Genomic DNA, 21,173 nt, shown 5'->3' with positions numbered 1-21,173 from the left:
TGAACATAGATACAGATTATGTGATATTATTTTTAAAAATTGTGTGTTAAGACAGATATTCTGAAATCTCGAATCCTGCTTACCTTTTTGGAAGTATCTCAGCTTCCAGACCAATGCGTGGCACAGATTTAGCATCTGCAGAAATATGTTTGAAAAGCATTTCCTTCGGGGAAGGCGTTCCATTCTAAAATCATTGAGAGAAAATATTAAATGAGAAAGAGTAGTTGGTGGTGGTGGTGGTTGTGGTGGTACCTAGTTTAAGCATCAGGCTTCCATCCTCCATCATGGGTGATGAACATTCTGTTTATCAGGTACCTCCACATTCTTTCTGCCAGTTCAGATCCCATCAGTGTCTATGGGAAGCTGGGATTCTCTCTCCCACCCCAAGTGTATCACTTTACACTTAAAAAACTGCAATTGGATCTTTCTGCAGTTTATTTTTCAAGTACATGCAGCCGCAGAGGGATGCCAATTGGGTCAACAATTATTCTGCAGCAACATTGAACCTGGTTTTGGTGTTTTTATTGGAGACTCCCTTTTCCTACTCTGCAGTCAAGCTTGAAACTGACTGAGGAGATTCAGGAAAGTTAGTTTCTCTCGGTCTAACCAGCCAGGATTGCTAAGAGGTTGAAATCAAATATTATAATCTTCCCCTGACTGTGGTGTCTGTAGTCATATCAATCACTGAATCACAGAATTCTATGATTCTCTCATAGAATCGAATAAGAGGCCTTGTTAAAAGAAAAACAAAACCCCTGTATGCTAAACTGGGTTCCTCAAAACTGTAATCTGAATAGGATATCAAGCAATGCTTTGTGGTCATGGTAGTCACAAAGGGGGAAATCATGTGAAATATTTACAGTCTCCAATTTATTGGGGAAGAGGTATTGTAATTTAATTGCAGAGACAACTCTTTTTTTAAATCATACATTCTAGATTTGCAACCTTTAAATACAGTGGTGCCTCGGGTTAAGAACTTAATTCGTTCTGGAGGTCCGTTCTAAACCTGAAACTGTTCTTAACCTGAGGTACCACTTTAGCTAATAGGGCCTCCCGCTGCCGCCGTGCTGCCGCCGTGTGATTTCTGTTCTCATCCTGAAGCAAAGTTCTTAATCCAAGGTACTATTTCTGGGTTAGCGAAGTCTGTAACCTGAAGCATCTGTAACCTGAAGTGCCTGTAACCCGAGGTACCGCTGTATACATATTAGAGATACTGCCATGCTTTGAAAATTAAAAGGAAGGAAATTCTGCTTCTCAGATTCCAGGTGCTAACTTGTGAAGAAGAAAAGGTACTTTGTAGAAGTACTTTGTAGAAGCTCAGGGGTTTTTTTTGGGGGGGGGGTTGCTGGGCAAGATGGTATTACTGGTCTGCCCTCCATCTTTCCTGCTGCCTGGACTCTTCCTCTGCGTTAGATCAGCACAGATTCCTCCCAAAGGGGGGGGGGCAAATCGAGCAGAGTCACTCTTCCTTGTGCTGCTCACTCAATGAGGGCAGATAAACAAGCCACGTCAGCAAGGAGGAGAGCAGAAGGTCTGGAGCCTTGGCTGGTGCCTCCACCACTGGCCTTCCTGACATGCATTCTTCACCTATTCAAGCACTGAGCCTCATTCATGGGAACTGACAGAGACAAGACTCAAGTCATGTGTCACTGAAACAGAAACAACAATAGCAACACATGATGGAACAATAAATACCTTCATCAGAAACAATGCTGCTGCTGATCTAACTCGGTCATGGACAGTCTGGGGCAACTTTGGTTGAAATCCAGATTTGTAAAATCCCGAGTTCCAAGGTGGGCGAACTTTGATTAATTCCTCTGAAAAGGACCATGGGGCAATGCTGTTTAATCCCAGATGTTTCAAAAGGCACAGAATATTCTGAAAGCTCCCTGTGTACATTTCCGCAGTTACTGGATGATTTCAATTGGTTCAAAAAGTTTTTATGTAGCTGGGTATAGATTGTAGCTAAGCTAACCTGAGTTGCTGCACACATTACAGACCTGAATAGAAGGTATGTACATGTTTGAATCCATGTGCCAACCTCATGTCACAAGCACATGCTTGTGTTTTTTTCATATATGCATGTCAGAAAACCACATCTAACAAAACCAGAATTCCACATGTTCTCATATTTAATTTTCATATAAAAAGTCTAACAAATGAAGAATACTATTTATTAAATTATTCCTTCAATTTTTTTTTAACTGTAATTGTTCTGACCATTTGCTTCTGTAGGGGTAAACCACTATTTAAACATTGCTTAGAAGGAACACCATTGTGGTTCAGGTACACCATTAAAAACTAAAGGTTGTAGCCAACAGTTGCATGAGTGGAAGGCAGCTTTTGGAAGTCATCTTGTCCTTCCTGTCTTTCCTGCTGTAGCCCTTCCCAGGGGGTCAAGAGGACCTGCTAAACATTGTAGGTCTGCAGAACAGTTGTCCAAAACTGAAATATCACAGCAGAAGCTTTTCAGAGGAATGTGGGTTGCCACTCATGCAATCATTGGATGTTACTCTAAAGGACAATCTGACACCATCTACCCTGCAAGTCCCATGGAAGATAATGAGAACTGGTTGAGAATGTACCCACGCTCTTGTGCACAAGCCTTATTCATTACTGTGGTGCTCTAACTTTCTTAGCACTTTGCTGCATGCGTCAAGAAACAAGATCCATCACACAACCAAACATTCACTGCTTTCCTGTGTAATATATTATTTTGCTGGTTTGCTTTGTTTTTTTAAAAAATATATTAGTCCTTGGAGGATAGTTTTATGATGCAATCTTATGTCTACTCAGAAGTAAGTCCCATTAACTGAATCAAGTCACAATTTCATCCAACTTACTTTTGCATACAGTCAATCTCTCTCTCATAATTTTCCGCAGACATCTTTCACGTAGCTTTTCTTTTTGGTCTTCATTTTCTGGTTTAGGTTCACTCAGTGTTCCATAAGACCCAGCAACTTCCCTCGGAGTTAAGTAATCCAGGTCAGTTGCACAAGCAATATAATGTTGTTTCCAAGCACTATACTCATTTTTTTCAGGAAAGTATGGTAGAAACCATCCAAACATAATGCATTTCGGCATCCACAGACAATCCTTTTGAGTAGGGAAGTAAAAAACAGAGGCTTGTTTTCCAAAGGAAAATGTTGTCTAAACATCCAAGAATCTTAAAGTGTGGCTTATTTAAAAGTGTGTTAAATCCACTTTTCGGGGCGCACAGCCCCCACAAGGTGATTTTCAATATTAAAATACTCTCACATTAAAAAAAAGAGAAGTAGCAGAATATTTTTTTTTCCAAGTAAGTACAATTCAGCCAAATGCTACCTTGACTAAGCACATCTTAAGAGTTTATTCTTAAGTCCAGGATCATACAGAGAAGTCCTATCTCTCCAGGGACTACACCACGTAGGGAGCCTACATGAGAAGAAGCAGGCTCCCCAAGTGGGGCAATTTCCCAACTTGCAGAGGGCAACAGTGATAGGGGTCAGAGATCTAGCATGCTCATCCCCACAGCCCTCCCTCACATGTGCAATATGCCAGGTGTCCTAAATGCCCAAAGAGGACTACAGTGTTCTTGCACCAAATGCAAAATGTAGTTTTGGCTCTGGTGAAGATCATATATACCAAGGATGAGGGCCACATTCCCTTCTGTGCAACTGTTTGGAGGCCACATGGAAGAGGGCAGGGCAATGATGTAAATGTTATCTTTGTACAGTAGGCTAGTTTCTCCAAACACTTCTCTATCATTGAAGCAAGAAAAAGGCATTCACATAGGTTAAGGACACATCGTAGCCAGGCAAAAAACAGGCAAAGAGGATGCAAAAGGGATGGCCAGGGAAGAGAGAGAGTGGCCAGGCAGAGTGCATGTATGGCGAGAGTCCCAGGCTTGGAGAGTCACATTTGGCCACCAGGCCTGAGGTCCCCCCCAGTTGAGATATAGACCCAAAGCTTACCTGTTCACTTAAAAACTTCCAATGCCAGCTGACTTGAGCCGCTGCACAAAGGTCCTTAGCGTTGAGAAAGGAGAATATGTACAAAGATATGAAACGTGGCAGTACAGTGGTGAAATCCAGTTTGGTCACTGAGATATTCTCTACAAACCATCTTTCAGCAAACCTGTGAAACAGGACAAGCCTAAGTGGGTGGTTATTAATACCCTCTGCTGAGGTTCTAATTACCACCTTTCAGGAACTATGGAAAGATCCAGAAGAATTATTGCCAGGAGACTCAGAAGAATATAAATGTGATACTGGCAGTGTTTGTGTGGCACTGTAAACCAAATGAAGCCAGACAACATCATAAGGCAAAGCAAATTTGTGCACCAAGGTGGAAAAGGATCGAGGAGGAACAAAGCAGCTACAAGCTCCTCTTCAGGAAACTACATTTTACAGTGGTCCCAGTAAGTCATAGTTTGGCTTACTGTGTCATGCACACTGGGATTTGGACTGGATTCTGATGTTGGGTGAAACTGGTTTTCAGTAACTCTGGTTAAGAAGACATAGCAGTGTCTGAACTTCCAGACATAACAGGCAAAACATAGTTTTGATTTCTCTTGTCTGCTCAGCACTTAGTTTCATAAGTTGCTTTCCATCTCTACAATGCTGCAGCCTCTTGAGGCAGAGCAATCACCTTAACTGTGGTTTGTCAATGGTCTCTGAACTGACACAACACCAATCCACAGTTAGCACAAGCTGTAATTTACAAACTAACTTCAACACAGTGGTTTCAGGTTCTGGTTTGTTGTCTACAAATAAACCATGGATTGCGGGCAAGTTTGGGTTCAGACATAAAAGCAAACTACAGTTTGAAGTTATGTCTCAACCCAGTCATTGCGGGTCACTGCAAAAACTGTAGGTATTTATGACACATACACCCCACTGTTCCCTTGAGAAGCTCAAAGCAGCTTCACTACATGGTTGTGGCTTTCTAAATTTAAGGCTGCTTCACAAGTTACAAATTCACAGAAGACCATTTCTGGAAGAATTAGCACTACTGTATGAAGCTTCATGGCCAAAGCCAAATGCAAGCTTTGGACTCCTGCTTAACCTAATCTCATAGAGAGGAGGGATTTCTAGCCTGCCAGAACTAGAAACTCACATGCTGAACTACAAACTCACATCATCCCTTATTATTGGTGTTGCTTGGCTGAGGCTGATAGGAGTTGGAGTAAAGTTTCCCCAGCCCAGTCTTAGCAGCAGTTTTTCTGTCATGCAAAAAGAAAAGAAAAAGGTCCCATGTACCGGCCATCGTTATATCTCAATTCTCATATTTTACTGGCCATTTGAGAGAGACAGATTTCTCAAAGCATTAACAGAAATAAATAGGTATTTTGCATTGTTTAAGAAGGCTGGTATGCTTTATTGCAAAGTTGTTTTCTGTCAAAATGCATTTCACCAGGCAGTTCTACATAGGCCTTAATTTTAGGTACCCATCTTGCAAGAACACAATATGGTCACAGCTCCTGCATTTGGATGTGTACGGGTAAGTGTTTTGCCTTCTGTGAACACTGGACATTTAACTAACACCAACCCAACAAAAATGAAACAGAGGAACCAAAATTGGAAGCATTGTCAGCCAGACTTGAGTTAAAGATCCATTTTGCCAGAGGTGTTCTGTGGAGCCTATTATTTCTTTTCACAAAACGCAGCCTGGGAAACAACTTGTGGCTCACTTACTTCAGTTGTGACTTATTGCACTTGATCAATATGCCATGGAGAAACTGCTTGCGCTGCTTGTCCGTCCACAGGTCAAACCAGTGACTTATCAGTCTGACTCTTTCCTGAAAGAGCTGGGGGGGAAATCACAGGATTCTCTCAAAGGGCAGCTCCCACCATCACACAGTGTTTTCCCCGGCACTCATCTTTCACACCCTGACATAAAGTCATCTTTTGTAAACTTCCCTTTCACTGGGGATTTCTAGGAAGTGCAGCTCTGTGGCAAGAAAGCACCATTATGAAATCCCGTCAGTGTTACTGTCCCATTGCTTCAAACTCAAGGAGCATTCAGTCTCTTTTCTGAGGGAAGAAGAATGAGCCCCATCTAATTTGGACATTAAACATCTTTCCTTTGAGAGTGTGCCTGCAACTGCCACATAGACACAAAAAAAGAGAAAATCAAATAGGCCTTTGTGTGGAGGTGATTGGGGGACTGGTGCAATTCCCAAAACAGGGCTCTCTTTCCCTCCAAAATGGAATGTATGAAATAAGGTACCAGAAAATACATATTGAGGCATCTTAAAGACTGGCAGATTTATTACTACATAATCTGTTATGGACTACTACTACTAATTTATTATTTATACCCCACTCATCTGACTGGGTTTCCTCAGCCACTCTGGGCAGCTTCCAACAAAAACACAGCAAAACATAAAACATTTAAAACTTCCCAATTCAGGGTTGCCTTCAGATATCTTTTAAAAGTTTTATCTCCTTGATATCTGAGGGGAGAGTGTCACTACCAAAAAGGCCCTCTGCCTGGTTCCCTGTAACCTCGCAGTGAGGGAACCAGAAGAAGACCCTTGGAGCTGGACCTCAGTGTCTGGGCTGAACAATGGGGGGTGGAGATGCTCCTTCAGGTATACTGGGCTGAGGCAGTTAAGGGCTTTAAAGGTCAGCACCAACACTCTGAATTGTGCTTGGAAATGTATTGGGAGCCAGTGTAGTTCTTTTAGGTCTCTTGAGCATGTGCTGCTTCAAAACGTTTAGCCTACTACAACAAAAAACGTTTTGGGAACTCTCAGCATTTTCAGTTACATATTTTAAAATCACTTTCCATTGTTTTTGCTCACTTCCTAAACTAGGTCCATCACCGATTGTCAGCCTAACCTACCTCGCATGATTATTGTGGGCAACTGGCTAAAATGCTTTAAAATGTTTTAAATGGTTCTAATTTTGGTTCCTCTGTTTCATTTTTGTTGGGTTGGTGTTAGTTAAATGTTTAGTTGGGGTTGGCGGTTACTTTAATTTGGGTATACAGTGGTACCTCGGGTTAAGAATTTAATTCGTTCTGGAGGTCCATTCTTAACCTGAAATTGTTCTTAACCTGAGGTACCACTTTAGCTAATGGGGCCTCCTTCTGTCACTGCGCCACCACTGTGCGATTTCTGTTCTGATCCTGAAGCAAAGTTCTTAACCCGAGGTACTATTTCTGGGTTAGCGGAGTCTGTAACCTGAAGCATCTGTAACTTGAAGTGTTTGTAACCTGAAGTGTCTGTAACCCGAGGTACCACTGTAAACTGTTTATTATTGTTATTGTTATTGGTTTTATTGATTTATTGGTTTGTTTGTTGCTTGTATAGGATATCTTGTTTTTTAATGTTTGATGTTTTGTTGTGCTTTATATGTTATAAGCCGCCCAGAGTGGCTGAGGAAACCCAGCCAGATGGGTGGGATATAAGTTTTAAAAATATAAATCAAAAATTATTGTTGCTGTTGTGAAGAGACAGAAGGAGGCATAAAATAGCTGCAAAACGGGACTTAGTATTTCTATCCCCTTTAAGGGGGTTAAAGAACATGTAAAAACCTGTAGTTGGCAGGACTTTGTTTCTCTGTGGGTGTGGAGGTTACTGTTTGGACCCATTCTGAGACATAAAGAATGAAACATTGGGTGGATACAAAAGAGCCAAGGACTTGCTCCCAAGGGAGGTTTCTGGCAAATCCTCTTTCCATGTTTGCATTGTACAGGCAGAAGTGGGGGGCTATTTGGTGCAGCCCATTCATCTATGAATACATCACTGATGGAAGTTCCATTAGAAATGTCTTAGCAGATGAGGCTGCCGTACAGACTTAACTTGCACCCATTGGGATCTTTTCTCTGTAGGTGGATGTCCATGGGAAAGACCTTTATTTCTTTTATTTGTTCTCAGTAACAATTATAGCAAGTTGATTATAAGTTACGATGTAGATACCACTTTTCAAAGATGCCTCAGATAGTCCTGACCTGCAGCGGGCATCATTGTTGACATTTCATAACTTATGCAAGTGCTGTGATATTGCACTTAGTGAGTGGGGATAGGTTTAGGCAAGGCCAAGGATTAGCGGTCAGAACTCCTGTCACTCCAGAATTTGAAGGCATCAGCTGGCAGGCACACCTATGCAGCAATGACATCAATATATATCTGAAAACATGTAAGTCCTTCCTACTCAAATTATGAAAGTATGAATCAAAATGCAAGGGTGTGTGTGTGTGTGTAAGCTTTAGGAGTACAATGAAGGCCGAAAGCACAATGATTAAATGAATTATGTGTGACTGCAGCTCACCTGATTGTTAAGAGATTTGTTTTCAATAGGTGTCCAAGTACTGAACCGTGTCTTCAAAATTTCTGTAGTCTGATTTTGATCCAGGCTCTTTGTGCCTCCTGCAAGCAACCCTAAGCTTTCCAAATGCCATTCTTTAACACTGTGTGATGCATGTATTGTGTCAGCTGTGGTCATTGTAGATCTTCCGTGGCTAATAGCGCTGCAGCTACACACTTCATACAGCCATGCTTAAAGGCCTAGAAACAGAAGAGAGACTCTTCTTCCTGGAAAATAAACTCTGGGTTTAGAATTTCATTGAATATGTATCTGAGTCACATCAGCCTTGGGGGCCACAACTCTTTATTGCTTTTTTCCTGAAAGAGACCAAGACTACTGTAATTCTAACCTCACTTGCCTGGGACTAAATCCCACTGAATTCAACAAAACTTACTTCTCAGTAGACATGGTTGGGATGGTGCTGTAACGTGGCTACCCCTCTGGAAATCATTAAAACATGTTGCTCATTAAAAGGAGGTACCAGGCATTGATTAAAATGGGGCAAAAATATAACAAGATGGTGGTTTAAAACCCTCTTTTTTAAAGCTTGAAATTGTTTTCCGTTTGTTTCCATAGCAAACATGTATTTTACTTCTATGATCAATTTAATATTCCATACAGTTCCTTATACTGTGTCGGTCTCTGTTTCCCTCTCTCCTTTGTTCTGTTGTCTTAGTCGAGAATCTGGTTTGCATGCAAAATGTCCCCGGTTCAATCCCTGGCACTCTGGGTAGGGTTGGGAAAGATTCCTGCCTCAAAGAGTAGAGAACCACTGCCAATCAGTGTAGACAATACTAAACTAGATGGACCAATGGTCTGACTCAGTGTAAGAACGCTTCACTTGTTTCTAGAACATGGAAGATGTGCTAGATTTTTAACCTGCCAAAATTCATGCTTCAGCACCCACAATCAATCTCTCAGCTCCGTCATTATTCCCATTGAGCTGCTCACATTTTCCTCCTTAGCCATGTTACAAATTAATCCTTTGTGCACCACTCTATTAGTGGCACATACTTTATTTTTTTCCTTTTTTCTTCTGGAGCCTGCCATGTTTCATAGGTTTACCGCAGGATGAGAATATCAACTCCTGCAGTTTTAAAAACACAACCAAACAGAACAAAATCTTGTCTATTTTTACCACCTCCACCCTATAAAGAAAAACAGGGAACAAGAACAGTATTTACCTCAGTAGAATATCGTTTCTGGCCCGTGAAGAAGCCACTAGAGACCTGCCGTATGAAATGCAAAACTGCTGCAGGATTGGCTGAAGGTCAGTACTTCCTTACATCTCCATAGGAACCAAAGTACACAACACAAGGCACTTTGGGCTTGCAGCCAAGAGGACTGAAACAGGACCAAAGGAGAAAGCTTCTTTTATCGTTCTGGGCTAATTCTGACTCGACTTACACTGGCATAGTCAGTTGAGCTGTCAGCTTACATTTCTTAGGATGTCACCTTTACTTCTGGAAGGACTCCAATGCATTTCACAGAAATCAGCCAGCAGAAATCAGCAACTACACACGCAATAATCATAGACTATCTAGCAGGGGTGTTAGAAGAATGACTAATTGATGTGAAGCTCTTTTGACTACAATGCATCTACATTTAAGTCACCTTTTCCTTGCTTCTGAAGAAAAAATAGATGTATATAAAAAGAAACTCCTTTTTATCTGGTGCATCATTTCCATAGCTTGACTGAAATTTGTTGGCCTGTCAGAACCTTTGGTACACTACATTAAAAAAACCAACATCACAGAGTTTTATTCAAAAGTGATTGTATAGGTTTTCTTCTGTTTTTGTATTTTGATATTCTGCAGTTTTGATGAAGGTTAAGGGTTGAAAAAGAATGAATGTCTCAAAACAAGTTTCAGATCTTCATGGCAGAACTTTATTTACATCTTGCTCCTGGTGTTGCTGAGTGCTTCTTACTGGAATTATTAGTTCCTCATGTTAACTGTTGTTCTTGGACTAACTTAATCAATTTCGTGGCTATGTTTTCATATTTTATTGCTTGAGTTCTTCTTTGAAAAAGGTGTGAAATAAGCTTTTTAAAACAAAGAACGCAAATGATCTTCAGATTCAGGGAGTAAAAACCAACCATGGGCTAAACAAAAGCAAACTCTGTATGTCATGGACTGGCTGGGCGCAGTGATAAGAGGCACCTGCTGGGGAACCCCCAGGAGGAGAAGGCTCAGAGCCAGGGGATTGGCAGTGGGAGAACAATGAGTTGTCGGGGGGGGGGGACTCAGGAGAGGGGGTGTTCAAAGCTGGAGTGGCAACAGGGTTTAGTAAGCAAGAAGAATCTGTGGCAGAGTACAGTTCAGACTTTGAGGCTGAAGCAGAAGCTGGAGAGAAAGGGAGTCAAGAGGCTGCTGAAGAATCCAGGGAGTCTGCCCATCCTGCTACGACCAGCTCCCCTTCCCTGTGTCTCCAAGAACGCACAGAGAAATGAAAAGTACAGAACAGAGTTTAGTCATGTGCAGACGTGGTTTAAGACTGTGCAGGAAAAACCCAGAAGAGAAGCCTTAGAGAAGGGTGGGAAGGAAGAGACCTTTAGTCCTTGCAACTGTGTCATCGGGGCAAGACCTCCTAGGAAGAGACTGCTAGGCCTGAACTTGAATAAAGTTTTAACTTCACTGGCCTTGGGTGATTTATTGTTTTTTGTTGACCTACGCCTGACTCAAGCCCTGATACTGCAGTATAATACCTCCCCTTGCCCCCACCAAAATAAGCCACACTTAAAGAACCTCTCTGTGGTAGACATATAAATTGTTACTGTAGAGAAAAACACTAGCAATCTTTAGAATCATTTTATTGCCGAAATAAATTAAACACTCATTTAACAGCATCACCCACAAAAAGAAACACAGAAACGTCTAAGCTGATTGTCTGCACTGTGGGAAAGCTAAAGGAACACCACGCTCCATTATTAATTTAATCAAAGTTGAACATATTATATTAAAAATCATACTTATATAGAACTCAAAATCATCCGAACACTCAGCATAAAAACGCATTTTCAAGTTTTTCAAACACTTCACGGTCGATAAGGCAGTAATACAAAGCATAGCAGCAAGACATGGTCATCCTGTACCCTAGATTCCAACCCTGACAGATATGCAGAACTCGCATCTGCTAAGAGGAATGTGTGAATATGTTCACTTGCATATAAATACTTTGCTGCAGAAGCAAGAAAGAGAGTCCACTGGAAATGAAATAAGACACCCTGGGTTTCCGAAACACAAACAAAGACAAGGTGCATTTTAGCTTGTGCTGGTATTCGGAACATCTTGAACATCTGCTAAATGAAGTTTTTGTCTGAAACAAGCAAGTTAAGGAACTGCATCTTACAGGATTGAACTATAAAAACATCAATTTTTCCTAGTATTATATGTAGTTTGAAAACAGCAATGTTTAAGGTAATAGCAAGAAAAGCAGAGTATTATTAAGAAGCCATAGGAGAATATGGGTTTGTTAATCTAACACAACCTAAAATAAAAGCCTTAAAATGAAAGGTTGCTTGAGGAGTTGAATTGATGTCAGATTGTTTAACCTAGATTCATCATTACAATTTGCTTACGAACTAAGGTGTACAATTTGGACAATTAACACTTGCTTCATCAGCATAGGCCATTTCACAAAAAGGATACATAGAGGAATTCAGTTCTTCCAGCTACAATGCAAAAAAACAGAGAATCAGCATGATCGTGATAAATTAGCCAAGCAATCAAGTTTCAGTTAATTAGATTCAGTGTGTCTCTTCTGCAAGTGGGAGGGCTCCTTCCATTCACAGAAAGGACTGAGATCCAATGGAGTCTTCCACTGGAGGAAGGCTGATTATACCAATGATATGAAAGGAGGTGCCCTGGACCCAAGGGCTTTATAGATACCAAACAGCACTTTGCCCAAAAGAATTTTGGTAACCAGTACAGATGCTTGTTCTGGTTCACTGCAAAACTAAATTCAGGTTTACCATAATTATTGTACCATTTTCAGAATTATTCTGGTTGCCCAAGCTTAGGCTTAGACAGCAGTGGAATTAGCCAGCTTCAGAGTTCTATTCAGTCAAGAACAGAAGTACAGTGCTTAAGAAAACTAATCTTAGCATCTATAGATGTGGTTCTTATTGTTACAAGAACTTCCATTCAGCTCTTCCCAATTTCTGAATACAGATTTGACAGTGTAAAGCAAATCCTCGTTGTTTATACTTACATCTGACAGCAGCCTATCAAGATTGGAGTCACTAGCTACTTTTCTCTTATCTTCAGGAAGTTCTTCCAACTCCCCATAAAGCTCTAGATTCAAGCGGGCCAGCTTCTCCTGCATTCCTCTTACATGTTCCATTTGCTCTATGGAACATTCATTTCCTGAAACAATCAGAATGCAGAAATATCAAAACAAAGTTCTGACAAAGGTAAAGGAATAGATCATCTCTTCTACTTATTCCAATACAGTTGTACCTTGTTTGCCGAATGCCTTGGAACTCGTACGTTTCAGTCCCGAACCATCAAAAAGCAGAAGTGAGTGTTCCGGTTTTTGAACAATTTTTGGAAGCTAAACGTCTGACCCGGTTTCCACAGCTTCCGATTGGCTGCAGGAGCTTCATGCGGCCAATCAGAAGCCATGCTTTGGTTTCCGAACGTTTTGGAAGTCAAATGGACTTCCAGAACGGATTCCGTTCGACTTCCAAGGTTCGACTGTATAAAAGAATTAGAAGATTTACACTGGCAAAAGTATGCTGCTTAAGACAATACATTATAGCTCTATAGTACAGTATGCACACCTCTGGTTGTGTGTCTTTTAGGATGCGAACGCGGCAAACCTGTAAGTATTTTCCTGGTTTCACCGTGCACACATGCGCAGAAGCGCTAAACTGCGCCGCATGCATGTGCGGAAGTGGCACCTTTGGTTGTAAATTCCTCGGGATGCGGCCGGACTTCCAGAACAGATCCTGTTCGCAACCGGAGGTACAACTGTACTTCGAAGTCTGGCAATAGTACCATGATCTGCCCCCTCTGCTACAGATACCCAGATTTAGAGAGAGAGAGATGGTTTATTGAAACACCACATAAGTTTTAAGACACTTAAGACTTTCAGCCATATCCTACACTTTCACATGTGAAAGAAGTGGAGAAGTAGCAGCCAAGTTACCAAATGCTTGAAGTTTGCCAGAGTGGAAGTCATTCAGAAGACTCAGAAGTCCTTTCTCCATCTCCTGAACATCTGATACATCAGTGAGAAATGAGTGCTGGATTGGAGCAGACTGTGCTCCTTTGCTTTCTGCTCCTGGTGCTTTGGCTTTCTCTTTCATGCCCCTGACAAAAAGAAGTTATTTAAATTATTACCATCTTCTTGGTGCTCTCAGTCTTTTTGCTATCTTGAATGTACAATGTGACAAATGCCTTAAAGAAAATATCATCCTGGGACAAAAGCACAAATATATTACAAATGATCCATTATGCTATATCCAGAACTAGTGTTCTAGTTTGCAGTTCACAGTATAAACTTATGAAGGTAGTGATACGGTTACCTGATTGTACAAACAGCTTCTCTAGATTTTACATTTCATTAAGAAAGAAAAAGAGCTCTATCTGATATCATGCAAAGATTTCATGGAAAATTCCTAGCTAAGAAAGGCTGCATGCTAATTTCTGAATTAGAGATAACTGCTTGAATGACAAGGATTTATCTCCTTAAAAATGTTTGACAAATTCTAAATGGAAACTTTTAAAGGGTATCATTGTTTTACTGAAGACTATCCAAACCATGTGTTAGATTTTTTTCTAAAAAGCATTCAACAACCCACTATTTCAAAAACCCTGTATTATAAAATTAAAAGTAGGCTAACAACAGACCTCAGAATTCTGAAAATGTGTAATATCTGCAGTTTAAACAAATTTTAAACAAGATCACATGAAATTAATCAACAATGCAGACTTTATGTCATTAGAAACAAAGTATTTGCTTGAGGAAAAAGTACTGCATTTAATTATTACTCAATCTTTTGTATTTCTGGGTTGTTTTGTTACTGTTTTAGTGAATTTATATTATATGCTTGTATGTAGTCTTGGGTGCCTTGCTGCAGAAAGATAACTGGTAAAACAGTAAAACTCTCTGAAGTACATTTAGTTTGATTACTTTTCCCTTTTTGTGATTTCATTAGAACTGTAGTACAAAAAAGCAATCACTGAAAATCCAAGTCTACACGTGGCTCGCCGTGCCATAGGGACAAACAAATAAAGAGCCATTGTATCTAATGACGTTTACTGTAAGTTGGTGTAAGACTGCAGCCTAAATCACAGAGAGCCAGTGTGGTGTAGTGGTTAAGAGCGGTAGTCTCATAATCTGGGGAACTGGGTTTGCGTCTCCGCTCCTCCACGTGCAGCTGCTGGGTGACCTTGGGCCAGTCACACTTCTGTGAAGTCTCTCAGCCCCACTCACCTCACAGAGTGTTTGTTGTGGGGGAGGAAGGGAAAGGAGAATGTTAGCCGCTTTGAGACTCCTTAAAGGGAGTGAAAGGCAGGATATCAAATCCAAACTCTTCTTCTTCTTCTTTTATTTTTTTTTCTCTGCCTGAAAAGTATAAAGTCTCAATTTGGCCAGCAGCTTGACAACAACAGGCAACATATGAGCATTTACCTTTTAAACTTTGGTTTCTGTGAAGGTGGCTGTGGTGCAGGGTTTGAAAACACTGTACTTTTGCTAGGAGGCACAGAATTTTTCTTATTGTTGACCACTTGAGTGACATGAGAAGTGGATGATTTGGGACTCCTTCTCTTAGTTTTTCTTTCTTCCATTTTCACAGATTGTTGGTACTATATGGTTAATGCTTCTCTGAGGAGGAAAGATTAAATAATATATAGTGTTATCTGTGCCAATGAAGAGCATGGTTAATAGTAACAGATCAATTTTAGAGTATTTTTACTTATACTTTAAGTTCTGTGAGGTACTTCAAGAGTGCAGTCAGGAAGAAAGATATAAACATTTCTTACGTGCATTTAATAAAAAGTAATCCCCATTGTTCAAGGTTCTGCTTCCAAATATGCATAGAATTGGAATGTTATGCTTGCAAGCTGGCTTTAGCTTTTGTGTGGCCAATGCCATTTAATAATATCTGTGCTTGAAATATTTTTTAATAGGTAGCCTATCGATCACTATTTTACAGTTAGATAATTATACAGGGAAATATACCGTATTTTTCGCCACATAGGACGCACCGGTCCATAGGACGTACCTAGTTTTTTGGGGGGGAAATAAAGGGAAAAAAAATTTATTTCCCCCCCAGGTGTGCTGCGCTAATCTCGAAGCTTGGGGCGTGCGGAGCTCAGCGCGCCCCAAGCTTCTGGGTGCCGGCAAGGTCTCCGCTAGCCATGGAAGAGCTGCGCGGCTCTCCCAGAGCTAGCGGAGCGCTGCGCTAATCCTGAAGCTTGGGGCGTGCGGAGCTCAGCACGCCCCAAGCTTCTGGGTGCCGGCAATCAGTCCGCTAGCCCTGGGAGAGCCGTGCAGGGAGCGCTGCGCTAACCCTGAAGCTTGGGGCGTGCGGAGCTCAGCGCACCCCAAGCTTCTGGGTGCCAGCAAGGTCTCCGCTAGCCGTGGGAGAGCTGCGCGGCTCTCCCAGGGCTAGCGGACCGCTGCGCTAATCCTGAAGCTTGGGGCGTGCGGAGCTCAGCACGCCCCAAGCTTCTGGGTGCCGGCAATCAGTCCGCTAGCCCTGGGAGAGCCGTGCAGGGAGCGCTGCGCTAACCCTGAAGCTTGGGGCGTGCGGAGCTCAGCGCACCCCAAGCTTCTGGGTGCCAGCAAGGTCTCCGCTAGCCGTGGGAGAGCCGCGCGGCTCTCCCAGGGCTAGCGGACCGCTGTGCTAACCCTGAAGCTTGGGGCGTGCGGAGTTCAGCACGCCCCAAGCTTCTGGGTGTCGGCAAGCAGTCCGCTAGCCCTGGGAGAGCCGCGCGGCTCTCCCAGGGCTAGCGGACCGCTGCGCTAATCCTGAAGCTTGGGGCGTGCGGAGCTCAGCGCACCCCAAGCTTCTGGGTGCCGGCAAGCAGTCCGCTAGCCCTGGGAGAGCCGCGCGGCTCTCCCAGGGCTAGCGGACCGCTGCGCCAATCCCGAAGCTTTGGGCGTGGGGAGCTCAGCGCGCCCCAAGCTTCTGGGTGCAGGCAAGCTCTCCGCTAGCCCTGGGAGAGCTGGGTCTCCCACAGCTAGCGGATAGCTTCCTGAAGCCTGGAGAGCGAGAGGGGTCCATGCGCACCGACCCCCCTCGCTCTCCAGGCTTCAGCGAAAGCCTGCATTCACCCCATAGGACGCACACACATTTCCCCTTCATTTTTGGAGGGGGAAAAGTGTGTCTTATAGGGCGAAAAATACGGTATGTTGCCCAAATATGACCATATTTTAAGTGTCTATCCAATCATAGCACAAAAAAGTAAAAGAAAAATATAAGTAACTAATATTTAGCTGTGCACAGGTTCCTACAACTGTATCCACCACAGCAATATACTTTTATTGTATATTGAAGTTACAATATTTACCTGGAATAAAGTTCCATTGAACTTGGTGGAATTAACTGCTGAGTAAATATACATTAGAATTAGGCTGCACATTTCTAAGCTAATAGAATCATAGAATCATAGAGTTGGAATAGACCACAAAGGCCATCGAGTCCAACCCCCTGCCAAGCAGGAAACACCATCAGAGCACTCCTGACATATGGTTGTCAAGCCTCTGCTTAAAGACCTCTGAAGAAGGAGACTCCACCACACTCCTTGGAGGCAAATTCCACTGTCGAACAGCTCTTACTGTCAGGAAGTTCTTCCTAATGTTTAGGTGGAATCTTCTTTCTTGTAGTTTGGATTCATTGCTCCGTGTCCGCTTCTCTGGAGCAGCAGAAAACAACCTTTCTCCCTCCTCTATATGACATCCTTTTATATATTTGAACATGGCTATCATATCACCCCTTAACCTCCTCTTCTCCAGGCTAAACATGCCCAGCTCTCTTAGCCATTCCTCATAAGGCATCGTTTCCAGGCCTTTAACCATTTTGGTTGCCCTCCTCTGTACTAACAGATTCAGAAAAGGTTGCATGACCACCTATTAACATTCCAATTATGGCTAACTGCAGGCCACTTTATCTATCTAACAAAGGAGGTTTAGGCCATAATAAAATTATACTATTCAAGGTGCCACTAGACTCTTCTTGCTTTTGTTAAGACAAACCAACATAGTGACTCTTTTGGAATTTGTCACTTGGTTGACGTGATGCAAATCTTGTCAGTCGAATTACATCTGATTAATATTGCTAGAAGAATATTTTAAAGCCTTACTAACGTTCATAGACAGCCTAATGCCAAATAACAAATCTTAACAGTGTGCCATTAGATTAAGTATTGCTCTGTTCTGCCTTTGTGAGACCACACGTGGAGTACTGTGTCCAATTCTGGCCACCACAGTTTAAGGATACTGACAAGCTGGAACGTGTGCATAGGAGGGTGAGACGAAGATGATCAAAGGTTTGAAAACCAAACCTTATGAGGAATGGTTGAGGGAGCTGGGTATGTTTAGCCTGGAAAAGACAAAACTGAGAAGATAAGGTAGCCACCTTCAAATATCTAAAGGGATGTCACATGAAAGCTGGAGCAAGCTTGTTTTCTCCTGCTTTGTAGGACCTGAACCAAAGGCTTCAAGTTACAAGGAAGGAGATTCTGACTAAACATCAGGGAGAACTTTTTGGTGGCAAGGCCTGTTCAACGGTGGAACAAACTCCCTTGTAAAGTGGTGGACTCTCCTTCCTTGGAGGTTTTTAATCAGGCTTGATGGTCATATGCCATGGGTGCTTTAGCTGAGATTCCTGCACTGCAGGGGGTTGGAATAGATGACCCCCAGGATCCCTTCCAAGTCTACAATTCTATGACTGTCTGATGAAGATGGATGGTCCAATTTGCTGCAGGGCAAGCAGTAGCATCAGGTAAATCACTTTTAATAATAATTTTTAAAAGGCAATTAAAAAATACCAACTCCTTCCCGGCATGATATTCGTTTAAAAGCTGAGGGGAGGGGAATGCAGAATTTAAAACAAAGTTGCTGTTCTACGAGGGCGTGGCAAAAACACAGGAAACAAAAAAATCTCACCTAACTTAAAGTCGGTACTTATTCCCAAAATTGCATATTTTTAAAATATGTTTAAGGAACAGATCAAAGAACCCTGGTAGAGCCTTTGATCACATTTAAAATATCGGAGTGCTAGAAATAATTTCCGGCTGTTAGAAGGCCAATTTTACCACATTTTTCCAAGTAAATGTCTTTTCTGACTGACGGAAGAGAACGGAAACCAAAATTCTTCCCCCCACCCCTAGATCCACCTTACCTGGGAGTTCACATTTGTCCGAATTGAAGCATCTCAGCCTGATATTTACGGAAGCAACATCCGTGATGGTCATGTGACCTGAAAGAGCCTCACGGGGGCGTTCCCGTGCCGCGTGATAGTTCTTTTGCATTTTGGGAGTTGTAGTACGATTTCATCCCAAACGGCATGTTTCCGTCGAGAGAAAAAATACATTTCCCACAATCCATTTCGAGAAGCGGGGGGAAATAGGCGGGGCGCGGAAGGTGTTTTACAGGAAGGCCGGGGAGCGCACGAAGAAAAAGGAGCCGTTCGATGCGGGTAGGGGGCGCGGCCTTCAACGCCAAGAGACTACAACTCCCGTGATCCCCCGCGGCTGAGAGAGAGAGAGAGAGAGAGAGAGAGAGAGAGCGCGCGCGCGCGAGACCCTATTAGGAAAAGCAGCATGATCCTGGAAGGGAGAGGGAAGAGGGAAGTGGGCACGAGCCCTTCCTCGGAGAGTAGCACTGCTTGGCTTTGCTAATTGTCCAGAATTGGCAAGGGTGGAGCGCGTAGGTAGGCTCGCAATAAGGGCGGGCCCTTGATTAGAGAAAGGGGAGCGCCCTCTCAGGCGGAAAACGAAATGAGAGGAAATGCAGAGATTTCAGTTTTTGTTCTTGTTCAGGGGCTGCGTCGGCTCACCTGCTCTGCTCCTCAAGTACGGAGCATTTAAAAAAGCTCCAGAGCGCTGCTGCTCTTTCTCCCCAATACAGTGATGCACCCTCGACCTCTTTTTCTCTCTCCTCTCTCTCTTTCTTCTGTTGTGCGAATTCATAGCACTCCTCCTTTCTTGCTTGCTTCCAGCGCTGCAGTGAATATCCCGATCGTATGCATGTTCATTCGGATGCAAACCCTTCTGGATTCAATGCCAAGCAAGTGTTTAGAGCCAGCTCTCCTACGTTCCCTTACACTAACAGGAAGCACTGGTGTTCAGTTACCGAGTTGCTGCAGGAAAACCCTGACGATGTCCATCTGTTCCAAGATTCAGCTGAAGCCTCTAATTTTTAGAATGAAAGGTGAATGTGAGCGAAGGGAAATAAAACCTTTCCTCTCCCCGTCTTCGCCACACGCTCCATTCCTGCGTACACTTTTCACCCTTAGGCTGACCCTCTTTGGTAGCAGAGCCAGCATGGGGAGAAAAGTGCCTGTAGGGATGGAGCGCAGGGAGAAGATTGGGCAGAGTTCACTTCCCCTCCTCCATAGGCACCTTTTCTTACAAAAAAATAGACTTATCCTCGTGTTTTATGTGCATGGGGCGGATAAACAAATGTGGCTTTCAGTTTGGCTCATCTGTGCCCTTAAGCAGGGCACTGTAGATTCCAAGTTAGCTGCTGCTCAGAATTTGAAACAACAATGCCAAATTCATGTTTATCCTGCTAGAGTGGGAAAGGAGTAGTACTGTCCAGTATGTAATTTTGGGTGTAATTGTGGCTCTCTATGGAAATGATTACTTAGGATTGTCAACACAGTTCTGGAAATTGAACTTGTGGTAGGCCAGCTCTCAGGCAGCCACTTCACTGCAGTCACAAATTATTGCCCTTTACTTCACCCTGCATTGATCCTGTGCTGTGCTGCAGCATTGTGGTGGTGTTTTGTTGTTGTTCTTCCATGCAAGAGTTTGCTTTGCCAGTTTATGCCAATATTGGGAAGGGAAGACAGACAGGAAACATGTGGCAGAAGTGCATTGTATTTTAAAATGGAATCTGTCCCAGTTAATTATAAACCTTATTATGATAATGACACATCAAGAGATAAACTGTGAATTAAATAGTTGTTGCAAAGATAGCACAAACTAACTGTAGTTTTGAGTTGAAGTAAACGTAATGAAATCTATTTTCCAGCTACACACATTGCTTCTGCCTAAACACTTGTTCAGATTTTTCCAAGTGAAGTGCCCAACCATCCCCAAGTATAAAACTGTGGAAGAAGTAACTTCCAACTTGGTGTATCCCTAGATGCAGCTACCACTTTCCAGCAGTGGTTTTCAGGAGGATAGTGTCACATTTTTCAGCTGTTATGCAGGCATCGATTGCTACTGAAAAGTGGCAGTTGTTCCAGGAAGCGCAGGTCAGATATTAACTTTCTTCTGAGAACTGCAGGCTGCTCTTTGTGGTGTGATTTGTAAAGCCTTCTGAAGTGGCCCTGAGACTTATGTACATGGTGGCCAGGGCCACCCCACCCATGAGGCAAGGTGAGACTACTACCTCAGGCAGCTCGATCTATGGGGTAGCAGATCCAGTCTCCAAGGAATGCCTTGCCTGCTGCTGCTGCCACCGCCACTGCCATGGACTCCTTGCCACCTCTTCAGCAGTCCCCACCATGCCACCTCTATAGCAGCCTCTTGGCGAATAGCAGGCACTCTTGGTCTCCTCCCACAGCATGAGACGAAATGGTGGGGGCTGCCCTCTGGGGATTTCTGGGCTCTGCACCTGGTCAGTGTGTTTTAAAGTGAGCCCCTTCCCTACCCATCCACAATGACCTTTGATTCCCATATGGTAATGTTGAGT

At 42.9% G+C, this 21,173-nt stretch overlaps 2 protein-coding genes across 4 annotated transcripts in view; both read right to left on the bottom strand.

Annotated features, from left to right (window-relative positions):
• Positions 1-9,815, bottom strand: part of ECT2L (epithelial cell transforming 2 like) — a 32,073-nt gene extending 22,258 nt beyond the window's left edge. Inside the window, exons 1-7 of one of the 2 annotated variants that reach the window (XM_083498230.1) lie at positions 9,479-9,815; positions 8,259-8,521; positions 5,676-5,788; positions 3,954-4,116; positions 2,844-3,096; positions 1,696-1,817; positions 84-184 (exon numbers count right to left, since the gene is read on the bottom strand). In XM_083498230.1, the coding sequence (XP_083354356.1) occupies positions 84-184; positions 1,696-1,817; positions 2,844-3,096; positions 3,954-4,116; positions 5,676-5,788; positions 8,259-8,432 (926 nt within the window). In that variant the 5' untranslated portion in view covers positions 8,433-8,521; positions 9,479-9,815. The remainder of the gene's footprint in view (positions 1-83; positions 185-1,695; positions 1,818-2,843; positions 3,097-3,953; positions 4,117-5,675; positions 5,789-8,258; positions 8,522-9,478) is intronic. The other variant, XM_083498229.1, reaches the window with a different exon arrangement.
• A 1,276-nt stretch (positions 9,816-11,091) lies between these two features.
• CCDC28A (coiled-coil domain containing 28A) lies at positions 11,092-18,825 on the bottom strand. Of its 2 annotated transcripts, XM_083498249.1 has the most exons (7): positions 18,652-18,825; positions 17,705-17,850; positions 14,934-15,128; positions 13,446-13,609; positions 12,507-12,661; positions 11,945-11,967; positions 11,092-11,612 (listed from the first exon to the last, which is right to left on the bottom strand). In XM_083498249.1, exons 3-7 carry the CDS (start codon positions 15,089-15,091, stop codon positions 11,558-11,560), a joined length of 555 nt encoding a protein of 184 aa, XP_083354375.1. In that variant the 5' UTR covers positions 15,092-15,128; positions 17,705-17,850; positions 18,652-18,825; the 3' UTR covers positions 11,092-11,557. The 2 variants fall into 2 exon arrangements, with proteins under 2 accessions (XP_083354375.1, XP_083354374.1); XM_083498248.1 differs by lacking the exon at positions 17,705-17,850 and having other exon boundaries at positions 18,652-18,817.
• Between the last annotated feature and the right edge of the window lie 2,348 nt (positions 18,826-21,173).

The sequence above is a fragment of the Podarcis liolepis genome (genome assembly GCF_965112155.1).
Source record: "Podarcis liolepis genome assembly, chromosome: 3".
Lineage (NCBI taxonomy): Eukaryota > Metazoa > Chordata > Lepidosauria > Squamata > Lacertidae > Podarcis > Podarcis liolepis.
Note: the sequence above shows the minus strand (reverse complement) of the source record. Positions and strands in the feature narration are given on the sequence as shown.